This window comes from Ornithorhynchus anatinus, chromosome 5 (genome assembly GCF_004115215.2).
Source record: "Ornithorhynchus anatinus isolate Pmale09 chromosome 5, mOrnAna1.pri.v4, whole genome shotgun sequence".
Classification (NCBI taxonomy): domain Eukaryota; kingdom Metazoa; phylum Chordata; class Mammalia; order Monotremata; family Ornithorhynchidae; genus Ornithorhynchus; species Ornithorhynchus anatinus.
Genome location: NC_041732.1, coordinates 40,032,969 through 40,054,301, shown reverse-complemented (window position 1 = coordinate 40,054,301; position 21,333 = coordinate 40,032,969). Strand labels below are relative to the sequence as shown.

At 45.7% G+C, this 21,333-nt stretch overlaps 1 protein-coding gene across 4 annotated transcripts in view; it reads left to right on the top strand.

Annotated features, from left to right (window-relative positions):
* Positions 1-21,333, top strand: part of ANK1 (ankyrin 1) — a 214,361-nt gene that overhangs the window by 136,508 nt on the left and 56,520 nt on the right. For all 4 annotated transcript variants that reach the window (XM_029064844.1, XM_029064843.1, XM_029064842.1 and 1 more), the window contains exons 3-13: positions 2,627-2,725; positions 9,229-9,327; positions 10,490-10,588; positions 11,646-11,831; positions 13,481-13,579; positions 14,305-14,403; positions 14,702-14,800; positions 17,523-17,720; positions 18,877-18,975; positions 20,542-20,640; positions 21,214-21,312. In XM_029064844.1, the coding sequence (XP_028920677.1) occupies positions 2,627-2,725; positions 9,229-9,327; positions 10,490-10,588; positions 11,646-11,831; positions 13,481-13,579; positions 14,305-14,403; positions 14,702-14,800; positions 17,523-17,720; positions 18,877-18,975; positions 20,542-20,640; positions 21,214-21,312 (1,275 nt within the window). The remainder of the gene's footprint in view (positions 1-2,626; positions 2,726-9,228; positions 9,328-10,489; positions 10,589-11,645; positions 11,832-13,480; positions 13,580-14,304; positions 14,404-14,701; positions 14,801-17,522; positions 17,721-18,876; positions 18,976-20,541; positions 20,641-21,213; positions 21,313-21,333) is intronic.

Below are 21,333 nucleotides of genomic sequence, written 5' to 3'. Positions count from 1 at the left end.
GAAGAAAGAAAATTAAAGAATGAAAAGTTAACCAGAAGAGGAAAAAAAAGAGAGGGGGAACTGAAGAAGAGGGGAGAAGCTGGTGAACTCAAGTAGTAGGTGGAAATTGCTCACCCATAAAAAGAATTATATGAATGGCCCCATTTCTGCTTAATCCACCAGAATGTGACCTCATGGCTAGCGCACAGGCCTAGGAGGCAGAAGGACCTGGGTTCTAATCCTGACTCAGCCACTTGTTTCTGTGTGGCCTTGGGCAAGCCACTTAGCTTCTTTGTGTCTCAGTTACCTCATCTGTAAAATGGGGATTATAGAATGTGAGCCCCATGTAAAACATAGACTGTGTCCAAACTGATTACTTTGTGTATACCCCAGTGCTTAGAACAGTGCCTGGCATATAGTAAGTCTTAACAAATGAAACGTGTCTGCCACCTCTGTTATATTGCACTTTCTCAAGCACTTAATAGAGTAGAGTAGCTCCCAGTATCTACAGTTGATTGATGGATTCCCCTCCCAGGTTCCAGTAAGCATGGAACTCTTTCCCAGCTAAGGTATTCAGAAGCTGAGGCAGAGGGAGACTAGACAGGGACTGACCAGCTAAATAACTTTGTCATGGATTAGAAGCTTAGGGTCAGCTGGTCACCTGTGCTAGACACCTCAGGGGCAGTTCAAATCTCTCTCGGGGGCAGTGTGTTTGTGTATGTGTGTTTCTGGAAGTCTTTCCAGAAGGAGGGGAACCTCTGAAGTTAACAAGGAGGCCTCCCTGTCTCAGCAGCTTGGGGCAAGGCATCGAATGAATTGGCAAACCACCCCATTGTATTTAAAGAGCCTGAAGATTTGCCACCACACCTTCCGAGGGACATCTTCAATTTGCTATTTGAGGACAGCAGACAACGGGTCTGAGGGCTTAATGATGAAAGGCTTGGTGTTTGGGTAATAGACAGCAGCACTTGTCAGTCCTTGGCAAATCTCCTTTGGGACTTGGATTATTTAGATTTACAGGAATAAAGTTTGCTGTCCAGTGGAGATGCTCAGTACCCAGAGCAGCTCTTGCTGGGCAAGTGCTGGGAAATGGATATTTAGGTCTGGAGGGTCCCCTGGAGCCATTTTATGGGACTGACTAGCTCTGTATCCTTTGTCAAGTAACAAAAAAATAAATAAATAGCAAAACAAATAGAAAACTTTCCATTTCTTTTTTTTTAACACCTTTCTGGCCTTGAAATGAAAGGTTTAGTTCAGACACTGATATTACCTAGGTAGAGTTTTCCCAGTATTGTTCTATCAATCGATGGTATTTATTGAGCACTTACTATGTACAGAGCACTGTTCTATGATTATTACCATGGATTTGAAGCATGCTACTCCACCCAAGAAAAGGTTGGTCACTGAGGGAGACACTCTTACTGGACTTACAGTGTTCCTCCTGGCTCCCCCATCCCCTGCCACCTCAGGATCGATTAAAATTTCTGGTCATCAAAGCCCTTCTCCCCACCTTTACTGGGGTCATCTTAGCCCCCAGGATTTCAGAGGCAATTTTTAAGCAGGAGCAATGGTGTGGATGAGGTGGAGAGAGGTGATGTTCAGTCAGCTGTATTAGACACAGTCATGATGGCTATGGTGGTCCCCCTGACTACTGAAGAGGCTACCCTGAAGGCAGCCCAATTTTTCCTATGATGATGATGATGATGATGATACTTGTTAAGCGCTTACTATATGCCAAGCAATGATCTAAGTGCTGGGGTAGAGACAAGTTAGTCAAGTTGGATGCAGTCACTGTCCCACATAGGACACTTCACAGTCTTAATCCCCATTTTACAGATGAGGTAACTGAGGCCCAGAGAAGTGAAGTGACTTACCCTAAGTCACACAGCAGACATGTGGCGGAGCCAGGATTAAAACCCATTGCCCTCTGACTCCCAGGCCCGTGCTCTATCCACTAAGCCATGCTGCTTCTCCAGTGGTTAAAGTGACCTGTAACTTGGAGTTGTTCTTTGATCTTGAGTCCTGCAGTTACTGTTACTGAGCTTCAGAAATATTCTGCTCTGTGACCACAGGCTGTGACCCGTTCTCTCTACCAGCCCTCTTGCAACAGAGGATTCTGAGACCAGGGGGACGATGTGAGAGAATGTGGATGGCTTGGTGCAGACCATCACCACTATTGCAAAAACAACTCAAGCACATTTTCTACTGCTGTAGGACATACCCTTTCCCCTCTTGGACAAAATGTGCCCCATTGTGAAAGCATCATCTTCTAACTAGTGCTCCGTGGTAAAGTACTGTGTGAAGAGCCCTTCCTCCCTCTATTCCTGTAAGGTGAAAGGAAAAGGCATGGCAATCCATCAATCATATTTATGACGCTTAGTGTTTGCAAAGCGCTGTACTAAGCACTTCGAAGAGTACAATACAGAGTTAATAGGCTCCCTGCTCACAACAAGTTTACATCTAGAGGGAAGTGCCTCAAGTGTTAAGAATGCTAATTTACAACCACGTCTAAATTCAGCTTTAGAGATTGAAATGCTTTCCTTTTCTCTCTCACAAACCTTTCATTTGCGGAGTTGGCATTCCCCTGCTCCTTCTTGATGCTGAGTCTGACTAATCCTGTTCTGTTCTAACTCTTTCTTCTTTGCAGAATGGGTTGAATGGTTTACATCTGGCTTCTAAAGAGGGCCACGTGAAAATGGTGGCTGAGCTTCTACACAAGGAAATCATTTTAGAAACAACAACTAAGGTAAGTCTCCCGAGGACCGGGGAAGCTGGTCCCCTAGGAAACTCAAGCCTGCCTTTGGAACCTCTCCACACTTAATGCATTCTATCCACCTGCAATAAGACTCAGTCCTCCATTAGCTTTTCCTGACATGCCTGTTTGATTTGTTCTTTTCCTTTGGGTCACCAGCCTGTTTCTGCAAATCTTTGCAGGTGGCTGAAAGCATAGGAAACTGTAAAACAAAAATCCTGCAATCAGAGACTCCCTTTGGAAACTCAGGAGGAATTTATTACTCTCCAGCTTGTCATAATTCCAAGGTTTCTATCCTCAAACATAAGCCTTGTATTTTCTGAGGACACTTGATTGTGCTGCCTCACAGAACAAGAGTTCAGAAAGTAAAACCCTTTCATTTCCAGATATTTGTTTAACCAACTTGGGACACTCAATGGAATATTTGAATCAGCATGTTTGAAGAGAGAAAGTTTCCAAAGTAAGCATTGTTCTCCACCTGTGAATCTGCCCCACATTAAGCAGTGTGATGTAGTGGATTGAACTCGGGTCTGGGAGTCAGAAGGACCAGGCTTCTAATTCCAGCTCTGTCACCTCTCTCCTCTGTGACCCTGGGCAATTCACTTACCTTCTCTGTGCCTCAGTTAACTCATCTGTAAAATGGAGATTAAGACTGGGAGATCCATGTGAAACATGGATTATCTTGTATCTGACCCCAATGCTTAGCACAGTACCTGGCATATAGTAAGTGCTTATCAAATACCATTTTAAAAAAGGTCAATTTAGCAATAGTGATGTTTGAGCTTCGCAGATGACCCCAACAATTTTAGAGCTGCATAAAGCAAGTTCCACCACTATTCCATTCACTATTCAGGGATCCTGAACAGCAGCAAATTGCCTGATGGACAAATAACATTTCAGGCATTTCCATCTACCCATCTCCTGCCCAGAAATGCCATTTCTCCTCTTTCTCTCCCCTCCTCCAGGTCTGAATCAAGGGGGCCAGGGACACAGGGAGATTGGGGTCCCCATGGGAGATCACAGTGGGGAGGAGGGGATTTTGAAAAGTGTAAATTATTTGGCTTCCATCTCCTCTAACTGACGACTGCCCTTCTTTCTGACTACAAGTGGCTCTTTGTCTTGGAGCAGACTAAAACCAGGTGATGGAAATTAAGGAACTTCTGGGAGTTACTCAGCCCAACACACACTCTGATATGGCTGATGCAGGGGCACCCCAGAAGCTACGCAGGGCCCCAAAGAATGCACCACTGCCCTGCATTAATCTGACTGCTTCCTCTTTTCCCCTTTATACATTCCCCCATCCTGCTTTATCATTAGGTGGGCTCAGTGAAGTCTCTGGAGCTCAGGCAGTCCAGAAACAAATCGGGGTGTGAGAATGGGACAGGTCATCAACAGCCCTGGGCAACAGCTTTCAATCAGCCCAATTTCTAGGCCCATCAGGAGGCACACATGATATGTTGCTCCTGTAAACCCAGTCTTGTCTCCATGAACACAATTTTGCTTTTCCAGGCTGCCATGCCAAATTCCAACAAAAAGTTCCTATCAATCAATCAACCAGTGGTATTTATTACTTACTATGTGCAGAGTACTGTTCAAAGCACTTGGGAGAGCACAATATTAAGACACATTCCCTGCTCATAATGAGCTTACTGTATAGAGGGGGAGACAGACTTTAATATGAATAAATAATTCATAATGTATAATTTTAAGATATATACATAAGTTCTGTGGCCCATACCTCCTTCATTAGCTGGTTAAAAAGCCGTGTTTTAATAGAACTGTTCAAGGCCAGGCAGAATCTGTGAACATTTTAAACTGAAGCTTGAGCAAATTAAAATTAAAATTGAGCAAATTAAAATTTTTGGCCTAAGTTAGCCAGAAAACCTGGAAGTGTAGGCACAGCATCACTTTCCCTCTTGTACTAAGGTTTTCACTCTCTAGCCAGTTGGGATATCATTTTCAAGTGCGGAAGAATACAAAATGTCATGATGTCTCTTCCACTCAGATGTGATTTACTCCTAGTATTTTTTCAAAGATCCAGGTGTCATACCCTGTGAGACTTTGAAAAGAAATACTTAGCGCTATTGTCAAATCTTTATCTCACCTAAAAATAGACAGCAACTACAAAAGGCATTTTAGGAACTGAATTTTATTTGCTTATTGAATTGGCAGTAAAGTTTCTAAGAAACATTTTAGCTTTCCAAAATACTATTTCCTGAGTTCTTGTTTTTTCTTCCTTTCCTTTTACTTATTCTTTCACTTTTTCTTCTCAAATTATTTTCCTCTAACCTCACGTTTTTAGTTTGGTTTATTAAGTGATTTCACATTTGACATGAATCTTCATTCTTAACAACAATCCATTTGCAGCTTTTTTAAAGCAGAGAGCACAGGATAATGCAGGCCAAATGTAATGTAAGGCTTAAAGTGAGTCCTCAAATATTGTGAAATAAGGTGAAATCATCTTGTAAGGTAAAATTCAGTAATTTTCATGTCATTGCCAAAAAATGTAAAAATAATCTTTGCACCTCTATTATAAAATCCTCTGAGTTGCTCTCCAAATGTGCTTGTCAGATATTTTTTTTTCCAGCTCAGTGACAAACTTGCCTGTTTCCACCATTCCTCTTCCTCGGGATGAAGGGGCTGCGATTATTTCCTTCTTCTGATAGTATCAAATACCTGGCTGCAAAAATCAAGCCATCTGACAATTTTCCATTTGCACCAGAAAGCGCCCTTGTCTTGGCTGTCGTCCAAGAGCTGCAGAGACATTCTGCTTCAGCAATTTTTACTGTCTCTGAATTTCCCCTTTGTTATTTTGTGAGGGAACACTCAGTGTGGGCTTTTATTTATAGAAATTTCAAAAACCAATATGATTTTCAGATAATCACCAAGAGAAAAAGGGGAAACCAAAACCAGACATTAACTCAGAATCTGAAGAGAGATTTGGCTTCATCTGATCCCACCAATGCTTTTAATCAGAAAAGCAAGTCCACAAACTACACTTGGCAAATGTAAAAACCTAAAACTCTGACATTCTTCCCCTTCTCTCCCTTCCCCTCTGGGACACCCCCCACCCATTACCACCACTCCCCCACTGTTCCTCAGAGTGGTTAGGTCATCTTGCAGACTCTGCCCTTCACCTATTAAGCTAACGAAGGTTGTGTTAAGATCTCAATCGTGTTCAGCCTCGTCTCCATTTCCATTCACTCGGCTTTCCATTTCTAACTCTTCCTCCCAAACTCTCTAACTCCCCCAAAATGGAGAAAACTGGAATTTGTGGATCAAAATGCAGCTAAATGATTTTTCCTGGCTCCTTCAAGGGCAGCTGCTACTTCACGCTGAGAGAGCCAGCTGAGAAGGAAGAGCCGCTTACAAACTCCTCCCCCTGAGCTTCTCTCCTGTGACGTAGGGCTAGGGCAAGCTTGTTCTCGGTCCCCTGCAGAATTTTCTTGGGGGTAAGTCTATTTCCCAGTGTCTTCCAATTGCTTTTGTTCCCCAGCCGTTGCTGACTCAGCCCAAAACCCAACTGAATAATGCTTGAACCACCATTCTAACTAAGGGCTTACGACGTGACCCATTTTGGGGGGATTTACAAAGACTGCATGAAACAAAATGGTCTGCTGCTGAAAGGCACCTCTTCTGTGTAGCAACTTTCACATGAGTGTAAGATGGGAGAGGGACTGTGGTTACGGCAAGAAGGAACCTGTGAAAACTGGTGGATCCTCTCATTTCCTCTCCATGAGGCAAGGGGTGGGTAAAAGCCCATCCTAGGAAGAAGACCATCCAGGTTCCTCTAGAAAGTTCTGGAGAGGCCAATGCAAGTGCCAAAAATTTACATGTTGGACTCCAGGACCGCTGGGAAAAATCATTCATTGGCATTGGTAAATTAAGGACTTCGTAACCCAGAAGGATTTCTGCATTATGTGGGAAAACCTCTTTGCTTCTGGAGTGAGATAGCTCTGACCCTTGGATAGGTCAAGCAATAAGTTGAAAACTTGATCAAATTCTTAATTTACTGTTCATGACATAATCCATGTTGAGGGGCACGCAATAGCTAGTCCTGCCCCATCCACCAGAGGAGCAGAATGTAGACTCAAAAGGACACAATTCTATTGTCTTCCTGGGCCTAAAGTCAAGCCTAAGGTTTAGAAGCAGCGTGGCCTAGTGAAAAAGAGCGGGAGCCTGGGAATCAGAGGACCTGGATTCACCACTCACCTGCTGGGTGACCTTGGGCAAATCATTTGACTTCTCTGTGCCTAAGTTTCTTCATCTGTAAAATGGTGATTCATATTAGTGTGACCTCTGGATGGACAGGGACTTTGTCCAACCTGATTATCTTTTATCTAACCCAGCACTTAGTACAGTGCTTGGCACATAGTAAGTGCTTAAAATATATCCCAATTATTATTATTGCTATTATTGATAATATTATTATTGTAGGTTTGGTCCTTTAAGGAAGAAAGTAATGCAAAGGGGCCCCAAAGCCTGTCATATTCCACTTTCCTAAAGTGTCACCACCTCAAGAAATAATATTTGGGGATACAAATGAATTAATGTTCAAAGCATGAGGAACAAGAGCTACAATTCAATTCTCTGTAAACCTCAATGAAACTGACTGCCTTCTATGTATGGAATTTTATTTTAATCAAAGGGACAAGCCCTTCCTTATATATGCAGAGTTGTTCAGATTGTTCAGGGCCTCACCTGAGTGAGGAAGATTCTTTCTCCCTTTAACAAATACCATAGTGCATGGCATGTGATGTTTCCAGCTTGTTCAACTCTAAATTTACTATGTTAGGATTTGGTGCTAAGGTGATGCTCATTTAAGTCTGTTTGTTGCCTGAACTGCAAAGTAGGAAGGCAGATCCGACCTCTGCTGTCCAAGTTGCCTATAGACAGGAAAAGCTCAAGTGCTGGCCTGCTTGCCGTTAATGGGCAAGCTTGTCCTGCCTGACTCAGTGTCTTTAAGTTTCGTTATGGGAGACAAATCCATATTTTCCTTCAGAGTAAGCTTATGTCCCAAAGTGAAGTCCGGGCTGTCTTGCAAGGTTGGACCTGGACTGCTATCGGCTTCTAAGAGGCAGACTCAAGTCTTTTCGTTCTGACTGTGGTCTTCGATTCCACTTATTTGAAAGGCTCAGGGTTGGACTTCCCCAAAGGACATTGGTGCATTTGCTCAAAGCCTATTGGAAAAGTTGCCCTTCTTGCACTAGCTTGTGCCTAACCCCAGTACTAAGTGATATCAACCAGGGTGACCCCCTTTCTAAAATCCTCAGATGGCACTTCCCAGTGGCCTGCCTGACTGGAAGCTCGTTGACCTCTTTGATAGACATACCTGGTAAAGTTCTTCTGTATCAAGAAAAGTGAACATTAACATTACTTTCTTAAGATTCTCCATGATTTCTTCACCTTGGTTTTTTTTTTAATTTAAAATTAATTTTCTCCTTGGGTTTGCATTTATTTTCTCGTTTAATCACTCTCTAGTAGTTTTCCCCTCCGCCCCCACCTCTTTTTGTTCATTAGTTCCTTTTGTAATCAGTTTATGTTTTCTTCTTGGTTTTTTTAATTTTCCTTCCTCTCATTTCTCTTTCCTCTTTTCTTGCTCCTTTTCTAGCTTTTTCTACTTCCTCCCTGAATCCTGCAGTTTTTCCAAAGAGCCCCATATGCTGCCTCTATTTGGATTTTTCCCCTTTCTGGTTTCCTTAAGCTTCCTCTAGACTGTAAGTTCCCTGCGGGCAGGGATCATGTCTACCAACTCTATTATATTGTGCTTTCCTAAACGCTCAGTACAGTGCTCTGCACTCAGTGAGCATTCAGTAAATAAATGATTGAGTGATTCTCTTCCCCTCCCCTTCCTCGGGTTTTTTGCTGGCAAGAATACCTTTCAACTTTTAGGCCTTTAAGGCATTTTCCAAATAGAAAAGTAGATGCCAAGACCCCAGGAACCAATGGTGCCCTCTCCCTGATCTTTCTGGTTCGGCCGAGAGCCCTCAGGTCCATTGCTCTTGGTACCTGAGAGGCAAAAGCCAAGCCTGCAGCAATAAAGACCCAAGGAAAAGTAGGTCCAGGGAACCTTAGAAAGAGGCAGGCGTCCAGAGCAGCACTGTCTGCTTGTGTCAGACTCTGAAGGGCCTCCTCAGATACTCAACATCCTCAGGATGATGATCTGCTTGAGAATTTTTTTTCAGGGACATTATTCACTTTGGCATCAAGCCTTCTGTTTTGGGAGTTTTTTTTCCCGTTGTCCAGGAAGGATATTTTTCTGTTTCATTTAATAGTGTTTAGGAAGACTGACTCATCAACATATACACACTGTCTTTACCTCATCCTTCCACAAAGAGAACACACTCCTCTTTCCTGTCCTGGTCCTTCTTTCACCCTCCCCTTAGCCCCCAGAACCACACATATGGCTCTTTCGTTTGCACACATTGATCGTTCACAGATGATACACGGCTCCTCCTGCAACTTAACATCAACTGCTCTTCCATAATGTGTTTCAGAAAGGGAACACAGCTCTGCATATTGCTGCCCTCGCAGGTCAAGAAGAAGTGGTCCGGGAACTTGTTAACTATGGAGCAAATGTCAATGCTCAGTCTCAGGTAACATCCCCCTTTATACAGTCCCACTCTGGCTGAATTCATCTGCCTTAAAGGTAACATGGCAGTCTCTACTAGGAAAAGTAGGTAAGGACTATAGCACACCCAGGTCACAGCACTTATTGGCTAGAACATTGTTAGGGAATTAGGGGATATTTATCCATTAACACGGGCCTGTCCAGACACAGGATGCCACGGGTCTGGAAACAATAGTTTGTGTGTATGAGTTTAGTACTGTCACATCATCACCGTGAGTTCTAAAGGGAAGTTTGCCTTAAAGTGTGTTTTTGTTAGAACACAAAACCCACATTTAGGTGCACTGGGTACACTATTCTCCAGCCCACTGCCCATTTTGACCGTTTACATGAAATCATCAAGAACTTTGCTGATGAGTTCTGGCCTAGATCCTGGACCCATACTGAATAGAAATGGTTTATTATGACTAAGGGTTTCCAAACATTCCCTATTTTGTGTATTGTTCTTTGATTTTTGTCTCACAAGCAGCTGTGCCCTCATTGGAGATCACAAATTAAGTATTGGACATTTGGGTCATTGTAGCTAATATATGGGACCCCATTGAGGGTAGGGAGCAGAGGGAGCTATTCTGAGTATTCTTGCTACATTCATTTGAGATATTTACATTCTGCATGCCAAAATTCTTCTTGTGATCAAACTGAAAACTAGAAATGTTCATTCCCCTGTTCAAGACTGAGAATCAGTACAGCCTAATGGATAAAGCATGGACCTGGGAGTCAGAGGATCTGGGTTCTATTAATGGCTCCACCAATTGTCTTCTGCATGACCTTGAGCAAGTCGCTTAATTTCTCTGTGCTTCAGTTGACACATCTGCAAAATGGGAATGAAGATGACAAGCTCTATATGGGACAAGGATTGTTCAATCCGATTATCATGTATCTACCCTAGTACTTAGTACAGTGTCTGGAACATAGAAAGTGGTTAACAAACACACAAAAAAAACAAGGAAACAAAAGAAAAGACTAAGTTGGGGACATTTTGGTGCTCTCCTCCTACAGATAGCTGCACTCCCTGTTGTGGGAATGATTTCCCCCCCATACTGCTTGTCCAGTGCCTTGGGACTTCTGAATTTGAGTTGAGAATCCCAGCCCCTTGCATAAATATAATTAAATATTCTCTTTGTTTGCAGAAAGGCTTTACACCTCTGTACATGGCAGCACAAGAAAACCATTTAGAAGTAGTTAAATTTCTCCTGGAGAATGGAGCTAATCAGAATGTGGCCACAGAAGTGAGTATCCCTGTGTTATGGCATCTTCACTGCAAGAAATGAATCTGTGTGTCAGTGTGGTCCACTAGCCTAATTCACTTAGTTCCTCCAAACCCAGAGCCAGATTGACACAGGGCATAAGTAGCTGAAGCCCTGGGCTAGCAGGAAAACCCCAGAGCCAGCTTCTGTAATTGCATTCCTCCTGACCTTACTGCCTGGGAGGTTCTAAGATAGCGCCCGTACCAGACCTACTTAAGATGGCTGCTGAGCCTGCAAGAGCCTGCCCAGTTGCAGAGGTGGATGGGTCAAGTGCTGCAAGACTGCAGCTCTCCCCAGCATCTCCACGATCCTGAAATCCTGCCTCCTTCAGGAAGCATTCCCCAGTCAATTTCCATCATCCCCAGTCATCACAGCCAAACAGCCATCCCTAGCACTTACGTATATATCAATCAGTGCACTCTTTCAATTTATTTATCAAGTCATCTTACCCATGCCTTTGTTATTACCAGTTGTACCTTAATTTTTCCTCCTGCTCCCACTATTTGCAAATCATTTGCATCTGAATGCCTACCTTGTTAGATTGCAAGCCTCTCAAAGACAGGGGCCATGTCCTTTACTCTTGTCAAATTAATCAGTCAAGGGTAGCACTTACTTTGTGCAAAGCACTGTAATAAGCACCTGGGAGAATACAACAGAACAGAGTTGATAAAAATGTTCCCTGCCTACAGGGAGCTTGCAGTCTAGAGGAATTCACCTAATGGCTTAGTTCAGTTCTTTACAGACCATGGGTGTTCCATTCATATCATTAATTGTTAACCTCTAGACTGGAAGCTCATTGTGGGCAGGGAATGTCTATTTATTGTATTGTACTCTCCCAAGCATTTAGTAGAGTGCTCTGCACACAGTAAGTGCTCAATAAATACTATTGAATGAAATACAAAAGAATGAATTTGCCTCCTTCCGATTTGTGGATTGTGTGGTTTCATCTACTTATATAGCAAATCCACTCCCAGCCCAGTAAAGGACTCTTGCCAGGAGTTTCTCCCTTTCTTATTTTTCCCTTCTCTCTTTTGGCCAGGATGGCTTCACACCATTGGCTGTCGCCCTGCAGCAGGGCCACGAGAACGTGGTTGCTCACCTGATCAATTATGGGACGAAGGGCAAGGTGCGCCTTCCCGCCCTGCACATTGCCGCCCGCAATGATGACACGAGGACCGCTGCCGTTCTTCTGCAGAACGACCCGAACGCCGATGTGCTCTCCAAGGTGGCTCCCGTCCATCCGAGCTGTGCTGCTCTGGCTGGGGGGTAGAGGTGCTGGAATGGGGCTGGGGGCGTGGCTGGGGTCATGGTCTTGCCTGGGGATGGGGCTGGATGAGGACTGAAGCCAAGCGCCAGGGCAGAAAATGCCATCAGCATGGCTACCGAGGGAGATTGAGAAGCAAGCAGTATGCCACAGTGGATAGAGCATAGGCCTAGGAGCAAGCTCTTCGAGGGCAGGGAATAGGTCTGTTTATTGTTATACTCTCCCAAGCACTTAGTACAGTGCTCTGTACCCAGTGAGCACTCAATAAATGCGATTGAATTAATGAATGGGTTTAATCTCAGCTCTGCCACTTGTCTGCTATGTAATCTTGGGCAAGTCACTTCACTTCGCTGTGCCTCAGTGACCTCACCTTTAATTTAGGGATTGAGACTGTGAGCCCCATGTGGGACATGAACTGTGTCCAACCCAATTTGCTTGTATTCACTGCAGAATTCAGTACAATGCCTGGCACATAGTAAGTGCCTAGCAATTATCAAAATTATTTTCATTAGATGGGGCAAGCCCGGGCATTGGTTAACTAAACCTCTAACAAATGGAAGAGCAAACAAATTGGGCATTTGCATTCATTCCAGTTTACACTTAATAGAAATGTAATTGATTGCCTGGAAGAACTCAGCACAGTTACTACGAAGTACAAATATCCTCAACAAATGTGAAGGTTATGGTATTATTGCTCCAAGCCTTTCTGAGAAGCGTTCACACCGGCTGGCTCTGCACTTGAAATTTGATAAATTTGAATTTCCTGCCTCTCTTTTCCCTTTTCTGCCCTCTAGGGGAGGTGCTAATGAACAAGGAAATGGCTAAGGGTAGGCAAAGAAGGAGAGGAGAGTAGATAATAATAATTATGGTACTTGTTAAGCACTTACTATTTACTGGGGTCAAAACAAGATTACCAGGTTAGGCACAGTCCCTGTCTCACATGGGGCTCACAGTTTAAGTAGGAAGGAGAAGAGGTATTTAATTCCCATTTTACAGATGGGGAAATGGAGGCCCAGAAAAATTAAATGACTTGCTCAAGGTCCCATAGCAGGCAAGGGACAGAGCCAAAATTAGAACTAGTTCCTCTGAGTCCCAGGCCCGTGCTCTCTAAACCAGGCCAATGTTGCTTCTTCTCCAAGGAACAGGGTAATCTACAAACAGGATAGTTGACAACTGACTGAATGTAGCTGAAGTGTGCATCTCCGGAATTAGGATCAGAGATGTCTGCATTACTTCCCCTCATTGGTTCTCGAGTTTCACCAGTTTCAGTAACACCAACTACTGATGAAAGAGACTTAGATTGTCCCAAACCCGGTGCCCTAATGGTGAGCCTACCCCGTGGGAAATCAAAGGGAGATTTTCCCACTTATCCTGAAGCAAACAATCTCTCTGGAGATGGCACTTTTTCTTATTCCTCTGTCATCTGGGTAATCTTCAAAGTACATTCAATAACCTTCATCTGTATCACTGCCCTCTGGACACTTCTCATCTCTCCACACATTCCTGGACAGATTTTGTGGCAGAAGTGGACAAATATCCCACTTTTCATGGTCTAGATAACCCTGTCCAAAGACTGCTCTGACTCGTCTTTCTTCTCCATCTTATTGCAGACCGGATTCACTCCGCTGCATATTGCAGCTCACTACGAGAACCTCAACGTGGCCCAGCTATTGCTGAATCGGGGAGCGAGTGTCAACTTCACACCACAGGTACAAGCTTGGGCCTCAGTCAGACAGTCAATCATATTTATTGAGCTTTTATTGTGTACAGTGCACTGTACTAAGTGGTTGGGAGAGTACCCTATAACAATGTAACAGGCACATTCCCTGCTCACAACACATTTACAGCCTTAGGGGAGCTGGATCGCTGGTGAGAGGGTTGGGAAGAGAGAGGTTTCCGGATGCCTGACACCTGACATCTTAGAAGACCATTTGCTTGGGAAGAATCCAAGTGCTTCCTGCTTCTCTGGCCGTAGGGATTTCAGCAACAGCTACCAATGAGCTTGGATGGTCCAGCTGAAAAATATTGCCGGAGAACGGCTATGATCTTCTTATTCTTTCCTGCAGGGTTTTTAACTACCTGCCTCTTGGCTGGCTCCTTCTATATCTGATGACACAGAAAGAAAAAAATCTCTAATGACCCTGTCTTGTAGGGCAGAGTGGTGCAGATGCCATTGCCTCTGGGAGTCTGGCAGTGCTGGGTCTGTTTTCCCCATCTCGAGCTCAGGGAGCCGCCGTTGCAACACTTGGGGTGATTACCTCTTCAGCATCAAGTCCTGATGTGTTTTGAAATCACCCTTAAGAGACAAGTGGCTTTCTGAGTTTGATGAAACCTGGATCAGAGCTGCTGTTCGTACTACCTCCCAGCCATCCAGGGTGGGAGTGTGACAAGAGAGGTCATTGACACTGCTTCTCTCTAATCTCCCTTCCTCCAGAATGGCATCACGCCCCTGCACATCGCTTCCCGCCGGGGGAACGTAATCATGGTGCGACTCCTGCTGGACCGAGGGGCTCAGATAGAAACGAGGACCAAGGTACGTGGTTGGCCCTGGGCCCTGGTTCCTGCCCAGTGCAGGCAGGAGAAATGTGGCCTGGGGAATCTCCGCCTTCAAGGAGGTTCTTGGGACACTCTGTCAACTAGCTCGGTGACCTAATTAGCTAGGCAAGGGGAGCCCGAACAAAACAGTGCATAGCTTAGAACAGTGAGATGGAATTGAAGTTAAGCCTGCCATTGTGGAAACACCTGTTCTTCACACCAATAAGGGCCCGGGGGTGGAAGCGCATGTTATCCCGGGGTCTGGATGACCCCTAACCTTGGAGTTTTGTTTTCAGGATGAGCTGACGCCGCTCCACTGTGCTGCTCGGAATGGACACGTGCGCATCTCGGAGATACTGCTGGACCACGGAGCCCCCATCCAGGCAAAGACCAAGGTGTGTCTGAATCTCTGCGCAGAGCCATTTATTCATTCATTCATTCATTCATTCAATCGTATTTATTGAGCACTTACTGTGTGCACAGGATGGTAGTAAGTGCTTGGGAGAATACAATATAACAATAAACAGACACATTCCCTGCCCATAATGAGCTTACAGTCTAGAGGGAGCTTACAGTCTAGAGAAGCAGCAGGGTCAGTGGAAAGAGCATGGGCTTGGGAGGCAGAAGTCATGGGTTTGAATCCCGGCTCTGCCACTTGTCAGCTGTGTGACTGTGGGCAAGTCACTTAACTTCTCTGTGCCTCAGTTTCCTCATCTCTAAAATGGGGATTAAGACTGTGAGCCTCACCTGGGACAACCTGATTGCCCTGTATCTACCCCAGTGCTTAGAACAGTGCTCCGCCCATAGTAAGCACTTAACAAATACTGACATTATTATTATTATTATTGTTATTAGAGCCAAACCCAAACGTGCTTTGAGCCTTTTTCTGTCCGGTGATCTGCTTCCAGGTTTCAGTAGCAAGACCTCTAAATGCCTGAGGGAGTCTCACACCAGGTCCAAGAGGAAACCAGAGCTGACTGCCTGCCGGTTGGTTGGTGGCTGGGTCCGGGTCAGCCTCAATGGCATTAAGTGCCTTTTGCATGCAGAGCAGTGAACCGGGCACTTGGGGAACGTGCACAAGAAGGAAATGACTGCAGAAAAACTCTGCTCTAAAGGAGCTAGTGACTAATACACAGTCAGTGTGGCCTAGTGGATAGAGCGCAGGCCTGAGGGTCAGAAGGATCTGAGTTCTAATCCCGGTTCCACCACATGTCTGCTGTGTGACCTGGGACAAGTCACTGAACTTATCTTTGCCTCAGTTTCCTCACCTATAAAATGGGGATTAAGATTGTGGGCCCCATGTGGGACAGGGACAGAATACTGCCTGATTTATTTATATCCACCCCAGCACTTAGAGCAGTGCCTGGCACACAGTAAGCACTTAACAAATACCACAGTTATTATTATTATTTATTGGGGAAGACAGCAGACATGAGTTGTTAAAGATACCCTAGTTAAAAGTGAGGGGATAGATAAAAATAATAGATTTTTAAGAATACAAAAACCTAACATTGACAGATAAATACCTGAGGGCTGAGATGGCAGGTGGCATGGCCTGACTAGGAAAGTGAGGGATGCATCAGAAATGCCTCCTGGAGGAGGTGGCTTTAGAGGAGATTTTTGAAGAAGGGGAAGGATGTGGTTTGGTGAAGTGGAGGTAGGAAGAGTGTGTTCTGGCAGGGGAAATGGAGGAATCAATGCATCAGAAGCCAGAGAACCCAGATTGAGTGATAGTAAGGGGACGTTAATAAGGAGAGGGAAAGCTGGGCTGCTGTAAGAGAAGAGATCAGATAGGTAAGAGAGATCCTGTTTCTTGGGAGTCTTAAAGCCAATGATGAGACATAAAGTGTTTCCTATGTGCCATGTACTGGGGTCTGAACTAGTAGTCGGATCAAACTCGTTCTGAGCCTCACTGGGGGTTCACAATCCAAGAGGTGGGGCAAGCAGATACCCATTTTACAGATCAAGAAACTGAGGCCCAGAGAGGCTAAGTGATGTTACACAGCAGGCTGGGGCAGAGCCAGGATAGAAATTTGGGTCTCCTGACTCCTGACGCCATGGTCTTTCAACTAGATCACACTGCCTAAGACATTGTGTTTAATGCAAGAAGCACTAGAAACTTCTTGAAGGGTGCGATGCCTTCCAGTCTGTGTTTTAGAGAAATGACTCTTGTACCCAGTAGTAGCATGGGACAGTCTGGATTCCTTCACCTTCTTGGCCTTCCCCTATACTCCCTTTTTCCTCTCCTTCAAGATCTGTTGCTGTGGTTTGGGAGGGCACAGAGGGTCATTTAGATGGACACTTTGCAGGACAACCACACATGATCTATTTTATCGTTCATCTCCAGGTTCCTGAGGTTTGTAGCCCCAGCAAGGCAGCCGGTAGGAAGCTCAGCTAGTTCCTCAGTATTTTCAGGCAAAGCAGCATGGCCTAGTGGATAGAGCACGGGCCTGGAAATCAGAAGGACCTGGGTTCTAATCCCAGCTCTGCCACTTGTCTGCTGTGTGACCTTGAGCAGGTCACTTAACTTCTCTTTGCTTCAGTTACCTCATCTGTAAAATGGGGATTACTTCTGTGAGCCCCCTTTGGGTCATGGACCATGTCCAACCTGATTTCCTTACACCTATCCCAGCACTTAGTATAGTGCCTGACACATAGTAAGTGCTTAACAAATACCATAAAAAACCCCCCAAAAAACAGAAGCCTTGCGCTGATCTCCATTCCTGTAACTAAGAGGTGCTGCTCCGGGTCTCCCTGTAAGCCCTGCCTCTACTAAGCCCGAGGACTTGGATTAGGCACTCACCTCTGTAAAAACAAAAATGTGATTCTGTTCTTCAGTTTAGTGTGATTCACCACAGCTTCAACAGCATCCTCTATTTCTTGGATTATGAAAATTGGTCCTCTGAGTAATCCTCTTTTCGCAGACAGCTAGGCAGTGCTAGTGGCATTTCCTAATTCTCTGACTTTAACTGTAATGAGAAGCTGCCTGAGAAGTGGGAATATACAGGAGATAATCGCTGTGTGCCGGGAATGGAGAAACGACATCCCCAGGACTAGTTCATTGCCCTGAAGCACTGTCTTGTTTACCTGAAGTTTCTCTTGTTTCCCCCAATGCAGAATGGCTTGTCCCCAATCCACATGGCGGCTCAGGGAGACCATCTTGACTGTGTCCGACTCCTGCTTCAGTACAACGCAGAGATAGACGACATCACCCTGGATCACCTAACTCCACTCCATGTCGCAGCCCACTGTGGCCACCACAGGGTGGCTAAGCTACTTTTGGATAAAGGGGCCAAACCAAACTCTCGGGCTTTGGTGAGTGATGAGCAGTTGGGGAGGCTAGAGCATTGGGCCTGAGTCTGGTCCTGGCGATGAAGACCCCAAATCTGGGGTGCCATGCGGAGTCACAGTCACAGGAGCGTTTTTGAAACAGTCACGTGAATTTGTCTGCATGAGGACCTTCTGGGTCCTTGTAGTGAAAAGTGCAGCACAAAATTAAATGAAAGATAATATTTTAGATGAATAGTCTTCCTTGGAGTTTGAGACTCATTGGTGGGATGCAACTGAGAGCCTGCCAGGCCGGCGGAACAATTGCCTGTTGTTTTTCTACTTTGAAAACTGTAGCAAACCACAGGCAGCTCTGGCCAGGTCTGGCAGATCTGCTGCTCTGGGCTTCTCTGCCCCCTTTCAAACTCCAGGGTAACTTGTAAGTACCCTAGCATGACCACAGAGGTTCAAGAATTCATTGTCGCATCAGTGGGGGTGAGTTTCAAGCTGAAGCAGGTATTTCGATGGACTGGGCGGAACTGGGGTTGTGGTGGGAGGAGGCAAGAGGCAGCAGACCCATCCTGATCCTGCCCCCAGAGGTCTCCACAACTGACCACAGGATAAGACCCAGGCTGAAGTAACTACTTCAGCCTCCGTTTGAATGCCCAGGGCAACTCCAAGAGTTCTCAAAGCCACCGTGAGGGTCCAAGCTGCAGGCTGGAATTAGCCATTTGAAGCCTAATTTCTGCACGCGGATGATCCTCTGGACACTCTTGCCGCATTGCTGGAATCTGCTACGAAGAGTCTGATAAGGCTGGCGCTTACACTACCGACGGCAACCATTTATAGCAGCATGCTGGAGGGGGAGGGGGGAAGTCAGACCTTCCTCGGAAAGGTGGCTCATTGAAATTCATAGATGGAACAAAATAAAATTAGTCTTCTAGTTATTAAATTTTAATGCAAAAAATGAAAGTGTTGGTGCTGCAGAGGATAGACATGAATCAGTCCATTAGTTTTTAACTTGAATTCCAATGAGAACTCTAAGGAAAGGGTTTCTGGAGTCATCAACGGGCTCCCTTTCATGGCCCCACCCTGAGCCCCGAGGTGGGCTACTTGTGACCCAGGTGTGGCTGGGAATCAGCCCTGCTCCAGATTTTCCTTGACTCTGTTCCTGAGGGTCTGCCCCCTTTTTCTGGTGTTGCAGAATGGCTTCACCCCCTTGCACATTGCCTGTAAGAAGAACCACATCCGGGTGATGGAGCTGCTGCTCAAGACCGGGGCCTCCATCGATGCAGTCACAGAGGTAGGCTGGCTGACAGACAGGACAACGGGCCTTCCCTCTTCTTCTCTCTTCCTCCCTCCCCCAGCCTGAAGTCTGTGGTCCTGGCCTACTCATTCCACATTACCCTTGGGGACACACAGGTGATGACAGGAGGGGGCAAGAGGTGGGGGAACAGAGGAACCACCAAAGTCAAGAACAAAGGACAAGTGGTAGGTAACCCTTCTCATTTGGAAGAGGACTTCTGAGGGTTAGAGAGAGCAGAATTGACCCTAGAGTGACTTTTCTCTGGTACTGTTTTTCAAGAAACTGCCCTGTCTTGTTAATGTCATTTACTTGATACAGTTACTTCTGAAACCATTTTGAGGGAGGAAGTGTTGGGCATGGTCTTTTGACCTCTTTGTTGCCATTCTCATTCACAGTTGTTTACTAAACACCATACTGGGTGCCAAGCACCATGAGCCAAGGCTTTGGGAAAATCCAATGAAAATGAGCAAACAGGGTCCCTGCCCTCACAGAACTACCAATCTAAAACTGAGGGACAGGCCATGGGCAAGGAGTCCACCCATCAAAAATGAAGTCCATAGCAGACACATTGCATAAGGCACACAGAAACAGTTCAAACATTGAACAGATTTTCTGGGGCCAACTGCTTCTTCAGGGCCCCACGGCGCCCACTAATATGTCCTCATTCTCATCTGAGGGACGGGTCCCATGGCTGGCTGTCCTATGCCTGGATCCTCTCATACTCCCCGATGGATGGTTCCCATGGCTGACTCATGTCATGCTACCTGATGGACAGATTCTGCAACTGGCTACTATCATGCTCCCTGATGATGTCCCATAGCTGGTTGCTATTGTGCTCCCTGATGGACAGGTCTCATGGTGGCTCCTGCCAGGCTCCGTGACATAAGTGTCCTATGGCTGGCTCCTGTCAGACTCCCTGAAGGATAGGTCTACATGTCTGGTTCCTGCTGGGCACTCTGATATATGGGTCTGTGGCTCCTGCTGGGCTCCCTGATAGGTCTCATGGCTCGTTCCGGTCATACTCCTTGATGGACAGGTCCCATGGCTAGCTCCTATAATAATAATGTTGGTATTTGTTAAGCACTTACTATGTGCAGAGCACTGTTCTAAGTGCTGGGGTAGACTCAGGGGAATCAGGCTGTCCCACGTGGGGCTCACAGTCTTAATCCCCATTTTACAGATGAGGTAACTGAGGCACAGAGAAGTTAAGTGACTTGCCCACAGGCACACAGCTGACAAGTGGCAAAGCAGGGATTCGAACCCATGACCTCTGACTCCAAAGCCCGTGCTCTTTCCACTGAGCCACATTGCTTCTCCAAGGCCCCCTGAAGGATAGATGTCATGGCTGGCTCCAGTCATGTTCCTAGGACCCATGGACGAAGGCACAGACTCCCCTTCCAGGAGGTGATGGTCATATGCCGCATCATGTCAGGCCATGGCCCATGACCTCCAGAAACAGAATGACCTTGGACTGTAAGGGACAGATTCTCCTCACCTAGTCTTTGGTCCTGTAAGTGGGGAATTATGTGCCTGCCCTTATACATCTCTATTGTGTGTTCACAGTCTGGACTGACTCCCCTGCATGTAGCTTCCTTCATGGGGCACCTGTCCATTGTGAAGAACCTCCTGCAGCGGGGAGCGTCCCCTAACGTCTCCAATGTGGTGAGTCGCCAGCGAGGGGCACATATTGCCCTCACTTTCGGGATGACGGGCATCTTATCTTCAGGAGATGAGAGAGAAGCTCTAATTGGCTTTCCTAGGACCTCCTCCCTTGACATTTTCTGTACCTGTAGGTACTTACTTTCTTCCTCATTAAGCTCCTTAAAGTCTCTAAGCTTCAGAGTCGAGTCAAAATAAAAGGTGAGGGTGGTGAAGAAAGAAACTTGCTTGGAAGGAATATGCCTGAACTTTCATGTATTGTACCTGAATGTGCATTTATACTCGGTTCATTCTCAAGACTTCAGTAGCCCTTGGGATTCAATTCGTAGTGCTCATAGAAACAACTCTCCTCTACTGCTTATCTGCCCAACCAGGTCCCATGCATCTGAGATGCCTATAATGCACGCGTGCACACACACACACACACACACACACGGCAGAAAGAGCTGCCAGCTGGGGAAATTCTGCCTCTTGGGATCTAATGCACTGAGTGTGAGCTGTATTTTCTGCCCTTTGTGTGAGTCCCATGGAAATCCAGAGTATATAATAAGCCCTTTTGTTGTTTTCTCAATTCAGAAAGTAGAGACCCCACTGCATATGGCAGCCCGGGCCGGACACACTGAAGTGGCAAAATATTTGCTCCAGAACAAAGCCAAAGTCAACGCCAAAGCCAAGGTGAGTTTAAAAGAAAAGGGG